The following is an 8,198-nucleotide window of genomic DNA, read 5'->3' on the forward strand; positions in this document are numbered from 1 at the left end:
GGTATGCAGCTGTTGCCCAGACTTGCATGGTTTTTCACATGAAGGCCTTGAAGGGATCTCTCTATACTGCCAGCTGCAAGCTCTTCATGCAATCTTCAATTCGTTTTCAGACAAACGTACTGTACTGTGCTTGTAACAATGACTGCTATTTATCACATCTTTTCACTCCAGCAAATAAAACTGGCAGTGAAACAAAACAAGTGAGGACAAACTCAGCAGCTTAACTTATTAACATTGTGTGTTTTCCCTTTACAAAAAAAGTAGCAAACTTCACCTTTCAGCATGGAGCACCAGGGACCACAAAACCTCTCTCGCTCTAGTTTTTTTCTTTTGTTTTGTTTTACCTAAATTGGTAATTAGCATATAACCCTTACTCATGCTGGATTTGCTTGATATTTATAATCCCTTAGTGGTGAATCAACTTTTTAATGCAATTTCCAAATTTTTGCAGGTGGGGAGGAGAAATGGAATGGGGTGGAATAATGGCTCTTACACAGTTTAATTGGCTAAAAGGAAAAAGAGGCACCAGAGCTGATTGATTTCTAATGTATGGGCTAAACAGAGGCACTGATGAGTGCACAGCTGGGAATTAGAGGGCTATGCAAGTGCGATGAGTGACAAAACATAACATTATTCAACAGGTTTCAATTGACTTTATGAAGCAAAATGAGTTAATTCTACAGGGTGATACAAAACTTTTGGCCACAGCTGTATGCAAAGCATACCTGAGCTTTGCCATGGTATACTCCCAGTAAACTTTTTATAAGGGCACAAACATAACATGCAATGGAAGGAATGTTCTAATTCAGACATAATAAATGCAGATTAAGATACATTGAAGGCCACAAGAGACTAGCACTGCATGTGCCAAAATGGACAAAGAACACATGACCCTCGCATACTGATAAGAGGAGGACACGTATCCAAAGTACACCCTACTCTTTTTGTAAGATGCTAAAAGTGCATCTACCCTATACTGGCTCCTGAAATATGTGCCAGTAAATCTAAATAGAATTGTAAAAATCCAGGGTGTTGTTAAGAACTCTGAAACATACAGTAAAGTCAGACTTCACAGTACTGTAACAAATACATCAGTGTGTTACACATTTGGCTAGAACCATGACTACTTACAGCAGGCTATCAATACTCATCCTAGAATTCCAATACTGTAAAGAAAAATACATTGAACTTCTAGTCAAAACGTTTGTCATGGGATTTTCTTTGGATTTCTTTTAGTGTTACTACATACACCACCGTTGAGTGTTTTATTGTTATGGATGAAACATCTATCAAAAGAATGGTGACTGCAAAGGAGTGTAAGAGAAATATGTAGTGTAATTAAAAGGCCCTCAGGTGTCTGACGCATCGCTGCTATTCTCTCAGTCCTATCATATCTTGTGTCTGAACATGCTGGGTGTTTATCACACAGGGGCGGATACACATTTTTGCAACACAATGAGAAATCCTCCAGTTCCTGTTGCATTATCGAGTGACACTTCACTTTGAAATGTTAGTTTCCTGAGTTCTGACACAGTCCCCTCCAGAGTGGAAACAGTATTCACATAGGTAACATTCAGTAAACCTAGAAACCAGAATGGAGCAACCCCCAGAACTCCTCAAACTATTCCCAGTACTGTTTGCTGGTTCTTTAAGGTCATCTGAATACTCTATGCCTAAGGAATACTATTAATTTGCATAATATCCTTTTCTTGTTTATTATCCCGTGATATGTGTTTTCAGTCACAATTTATTATAGTTTCTGCATTCATTGATATTTGGCTTGTTTAATAAAGTCCCCAGCATATTTGCATAGTTTCCCTTGGGACTGTCTTTGAGCAAGACTGCGTAACATAGATTTCTGTAATGAGGCCAATATAGAAATGACCACAAGGGCTGTGCATCAGTAATTTCCTCCCTCCTGAAACAGAGTTTGTTGGAGGTTTAACATTGCAAATGTTTAACAAACTCTCTGTTCCGGGGGGGGGGAAGAAATTATTGCTGCACCTAATCAATTATTTTATTTTATGTATAAAGTACAGTATGTAATCGAGAAGCATTATGAGCTAGGTGGACTTTCATCAGTGCACACATACCGGTATTCCTGATAATCAGTTGCCAAGTCAAATGCTTTGATACTGCTCACATGTGGTATTTTGAAATATTGCAGTTCTAATTTAAAAACAAGCTATTAGAAAAGTGTGTAGACAATTCTACACAATATTGTTGGGCCCTATTTCAAGCACTTTTGCATCAAACATTCCAATGTCTTTAATTATTAATTGAAATTAGATTCTTACAGAAGTAATAAACAACCTGGTTATAACAAGTGCCTGGATTGGAATGCATTGAAAGATTAACAAGTGAGGGCAATGATTTGGAATGGAAGTGTTAGGTCCAGATCCAGTGCAGAACTTAATAGGGTGACACCAGTAGGTGTCACCCAAGTACTGTGTGCAGGAAAGCCAAGAATTATTTCCCAGGAGATGCTGTATTTTGAATGTAAGAACTGTAAGTGCGTTCTTTTGCTGTGTGTCTGATGTCAAAAACCTCATGCTTAACTAAAATGGCTGTGATACATTTTCTTTAAGATATTATATACTGAAATGTGACCTTCAGAATGAGGAATATAGTGCAATATTATGGCCACATTATCTTGTTATGGAGTTATGTTGTGGTATTGAAAACAATACAGCCCACCTCCCCTTGGGCCCTAAAATTAGCTTGAACCATTTTGTGTTTGTGGAAATAAATCAGCTGTAACCATTTTCTGTCATTTTCAATCTCTCAAAAAAACAAATAGGATAATTTGGACTTCATTAAAAAAAAAAAAAAGAAAAAAAAGTGTCAAGCTTCAGGCTTTTATTTTCCAGTTAATCAGCATTCAGTAACTAATTTATTGATAAGTCATTAGTTTAACATATGAATATTGTTTACAAATCTTGTCACATGTGTAGTTCTGCCGCAAGACAGCCAGTTAGATTACTGTGAGAACATGCTGGCTGGGATCGGAACTCTGGAACCTCCTTGATAATGTCAAGCACTCGATAAGATGTCATTTGCAGGAGTCTTAGGAGATGAGTCCTTGTTGTCATGGTAATTCAAGCTTTCAATTACAGCAACGAGCATAGTGTGGATCTGGAGAGCATTTTATTTAGCAAGACGTGAGAGGTAACTTGCTCCATCTCCACAGTTCTCTATAGTTCTCTGTCGTTGTTTTTGCATACATTGCTATTGACTAGGCTTATCAACTATTCCAGCAAAACATTCCCTGTTGGCTTCCATTTTTTCTTGTAGGCTTGGGTTGACAGTGCCAACATCTCCTTCCCTTTTTGATTGTGATGATTCAGGGTTACAGCTATCAATCAGTCAGTTAGCTCTTCCCGGTCCCAAAACCACTGGAATTACACTTGACATGAAAGCGTTCCTCAATTGCTTTTCAGTCATTTTGGAATTGTACAACCACCTTACAGACCACCTGCAGAATACTACAAACATACAAACATGTACTGCATTTACATTTACAGAACACTATGGGGACATGGTACACAATATTTTTTTTAATGTGATCGTGCTTTCTCCCACCTAATACTATGCATATACTGTAATGTAAATTGCCAGTTTGCAATGGGTTTTGATTGCCTATGCTTTACCATGCATTCACTAAGCTTTACTACACCTTGTTATGCTCCTACCATGGTAAACGTATGAAACTAATTTTACAAAATGGGCAAGATTTGTATCTACAAATTTGAAAGTGAGTAATAGGAATTGTTAAATGCAAATCTGCATTAGAGGAGTCTACGAAAAAAAATAAATATTCTACCTAACTACAAATTATACATTAAGATCAAATAAAGGGCTAAAAACTAAAACATGAACTACTGTAAATCTTTCTTTGAACTTAGTGCTAACACTTCAGGAAAAGATTCTTGATTATGAAAGAATGTTACTATAAAATTGAGTAAATAATCAACAGTTTTATACCAGGAACTGTTTTTTATCTTGTCCCATGCTTTTCCTGCAAGGTTGCTAGAAGGACCAGTCAAGTAATCATATGTGTCAGAATCCAGTGCACATGTAAACACCCCTTTTCTAAGAGGAATAAAATAATGTAAAACTACTGCCCAACCCGTAACCCATACAGACTCAGCATGCTACATGGGAAAAGAATGGACAGAACTATATAATAATGTACCGAGCAGACACCAAGGGGGATTTTTTTAGTATAACTAGGACACTGCACCTAATTTTAGAGGTGTAGTGTTTTTTTTAAATTCTAATTTGAAAATAATATAGTTTTCCTGCATATCATTCAGTTTTCTAGACCTTATATTCCCTTCGACTTTGGTCAAGTCATTTAATTATTCACAAAAAAAGTGAATCCTGAGTATGAGTGTGAGAAAAATATCAGAGCCCCTTTCTCATGGGTAAAAGGGCAAAATCTTTATCTTCATGAGCATACTATTTACAAAGCAATTTTCCATGTGCAAACTTAGCTTAAAGCTACAGTACAGTGTTTTACAAGAATATTCTCTATATAGGATTTTATATCGGCTGTTGTACAATACAAGCAGATTACCCAACATAGTTCATGTTTGACTTGGGAGTGGGGTGAAAATAAGCTTTTAAAGCACCCTGTACTTTTGTATTATATAAAGTAACCATCTGATACAAGCCATCTAATACAAATGTTAGATGACTGTATCACATCAATATCAGGGTCAGTGAAAAAAAGAAGGAATGTCTCTAAACCTCTTGAAGCCTGCTTGCCACAACATTATCAGCACATTAAGGATGTGAGTATAATCTAGACTTTTTTTTTAATCAGAAAAGCCAGAGTAAACTTTAAATAGGGGTCGTTTTTCTCCCACAGCTTTAGTCCAAACTGCCCTATAATGTGAACCATGCTATCATAATGGCATGCGTGCTGATAGCAGCTGTAGAAACCAAACGTCAATATCATAATGCTGTGGTGAGTGTGCAAAACATTTACAGCTTTCTTTGGATGTTTTATTAAATAGTTTATAAGTATCACAAACATCAGGCAAGGAGTAACAAGGCATGTTTAGTGTGGTACAGATTGTGATCCGTACTCCACTTTATATTAGCCTACTATACCTGTAGATGTGATATATCGTCATTATAGTGACACACATGGCAATATCCACCTATACAATAAGTTAACACTGCACCTTTAAGCTTCAAACCACAGGGCCAGATCTGACATCGTTTTTGTCTGAGACCCTGCTGCCCTAATGGCTTTGCATACCGAACAATAGGGTTCGCTCCAGAAGGAGGTAACATGGACATTGTAATGCTTTTTCCACATGAAATACTTTTTGTACAGTTTGGGGTTTTTATCCAAAAAATTCAGATAGTCAGCCAGCACTTTGGGGCTGCGAAAGTCATCAATATGAATAAAGGAGTCTGGAGGTAAGAACAGCTCATAGTTAGCTCTTCCCGGTCCCAAAACCACTGGAACTGCACTTGACATGAAAGCGTTCCTCCATAGCTTTTCAGTAATATAATCCGGATGCTGGGAATTTTCGAAGGCAAGGTAGAACTTGTACTGTGAAACAGTCTGGACAATACTGTTGTTGGACAGCTCCATGCCCTGTCCACCGTACACATCAATAGGAATGTGTCTCCTTAGTCTGACGTAATATTTCACTCTGGTGTGCTCCTCATTCCAGTTACTGATGACCCAGGCCACCAGTTTCTTCTTGTGGGGCAGACTGACCTTCTTAGACCCATAGCCTTTCTTAGGATACAGATAACCATATGGAACAAAGACGTCTGAATCTAACCTATAGGACATGGTCCAGTTAAAAACGCCCCCCAGTTTCTTCAGACCTGAAGTGTGAGATGGCGACTCGAAATTCATCCAGATCCACCTTTGTGAGACTGGGCGATGTCCCTGTGGCAGTGTACTAAGATTGCCCCTAATATCCCTGTGGTGAATGATAACTGCTTGAGAGCGCAGGTACTGATCCCTGTCTGTCGTGAGCGTACATGCTCGGATATTGTATAGTGTCTGACAGTCTGGAATCGGCTGTTTTTTCCCAAACGGTTGCAACCATAATAGAACAATGATGGGGTCCATCACAATATGATCAGTCACGAAAGGAACATTGGAAGACGCCTGTGGTAGTTTTTGGAAGCACAAGTACACGGTAAGCAGCATGCAGGCGAAAGCAGCCAGATATACCTGCGAGCATAATAGTTTCATCATAAGAAAATAACATACCGGTAATTTTTTGTACCAATGACGACGTTGCTGTTCAGTATTAGCGACCAAACGCGCCGGCTCCAGGAATACAACGTTCTTCATAAAAGCCAAAACTTTTTTTCTCTCTTAAAAATGGAAAAACGGCCACCTCCTACATATCAGGGGGATTTCAAAACCAACGTAATGACTTTAATCTTGCTGCTTTCTTCGGTGCGCACCTAAGTTTTTATAAGAGCAGGCTATGAAACTAAGTCTTGAGTGACAGTACCTGTACTACTTTTCTGTGCCGAGTCTCTCTGGAATGAAATGTAGAGAAGATATTTTAGTCCAGCAAACACACACACACACACTCTCATAAAGTAATTTAAGTAATCAACAAGGATAGAATGAATACATTTCCTCCGCAGAATGAAAGGCTGTAATGTTTTCCAGCATGAGACTGACGTGGCAACAACCCTGGTCAGCGACGACAGGCAACAAAAAGGGCTCTTTGTGAAGTGCAGATGATAGAAAGAAAGAAAACCCCGTGTGAAAACTATCTCATACTTTAAACAAAAAAAAAAAAAAAAAAAAAAAAATTGTATTAGTAGAACGGCAGAGTTAGCAGTTCATATGCTCAGTGCTTAAAACACATACCGTTTCAACATTACATTTTCAATATAATTTAAAGTGATACTTTTATGGGTGGATTTCTTTTTTTATTTATTTTTATTTATTTATTTTTTTTACCTTTGACCTTGGAGTCCTTCTTTGTTATCCTTTTTTGCTTTGCTCCTCCTTATATTGTTAACCCACAAAGGTATGCCGCACAACCGTATATGGTACTTCATACAGCTACTTACAGTATCAAGTGACTGAAATATACTCAGCCATTCACATTTACTGTATACAAAACACAAATATGGTATAGGGTTAAAATGTGTTTAGAATTTCTTAGCTGAGAAAATAAAAGTTACATCTAATATTTACTGACCCATTTTTACTCAATAAAAACAGAACCAATAGTAATGAATAACAAAAGGTTAATTCAAAATTTCTTTACATTTGTAAAGTCAATAGTTTGTTGTCTACACTCCTAAATTAAACCATTTGCTGCACAACATGTCTAGGATTGTATATACCTGTTGGGTGCCCAAAAAAGAGGCCAGAATAAATATTTGTTCCAATTCCCAACTCTTAGCTAATCACTGGCTCACCAGCAGTTGCAAGAAGTTCCAGCAGGGAAAACGTAGTCAAGTTTATGCATTGTGCCACTGTTTATATAATGATTGGGTGTTTAAAGTTATTGATGAATTGTACAGCAAGGCTGAATGCGGAAGCAGAATAAGGTGTGGATGTTCACTTGCACTAATATTGTCAGTTTCTGAGATGGTATGAGCAGAGATGCAGCATGATGAACTAGGCTCCTCATGAATAAGAATCTGTTGCAAAGCAATCTGACAGTTCAACTAGAACAAAAATGTTTTCAAAGAATAAATTCATACACATTAAAAAAAAAAGAGTTCTGGAAATGAAATAATAGTAAACACAGTAATTTCTGTGATTAGGGACTAAACAGTTTGCATTAAAGGACACCATACATTTTACAAAAGAAAAATGAAGCTATTAATGTAACAGACCTTTAAACACGAAACATAAACATTCAAAAGGGTGGATACATTGTAACATTAATATGTTTTATTTCATATACTTTATGGCATTAAAGTTTGGACCATTATGTCCTTTAGAATAATTTTTGTTATACTTAAAGTAATCTGCTTAATTACTCTACCACTTTTTTATATAAACTTATCAGCATTGCATTGCTTGGCATACAGTATAAAATAATTCTGGAATTAATTTGGCAATATCGCTAACGAAAGAAAAACCTGCAAGATGGATAATATTGATCAAGGGCAACAACTAGTGTTTATTTTATGATCTCAATAACTCTTTTTTTTCAAAAATGGCTTTCATTTTATTATATTTT

At 37.0% G+C, this 8,198-nt stretch overlaps 1 protein-coding gene across 1 annotated transcript; it reads right to left on the reverse strand.

Annotated features, from left to right (window-relative positions):
- Positions 1 to 4,799: 4,799 nt before the first annotated feature.
- Positions 4,800 to 6,689, reverse strand: LOC117972914 (alpha-(1,3)-fucosyltransferase 4-like). The gene has a single exon (XM_034923336.2). It carries the CDS (start codon positions 6,329 to 6,331, stop codon positions 5,195 to 5,197), a length of 1,137 nt encoding a protein of 378 aa, XP_034779227.2. The 5' UTR covers positions 6,332 to 6,689; the 3' UTR covers positions 4,800 to 5,194.
- Positions 6,690 to 8,198: the final 1,509 nt, after the last annotated feature.

The sequence above is a fragment of the Acipenser ruthenus genome, chromosome 9 (assembly GCF_902713425.1).
Source record: "Acipenser ruthenus chromosome 9, fAciRut3.2 maternal haplotype, whole genome shotgun sequence".
Classification (NCBI taxonomy): domain Eukaryota; kingdom Metazoa; phylum Chordata; class Actinopteri; order Acipenseriformes; family Acipenseridae; genus Acipenser; species Acipenser ruthenus.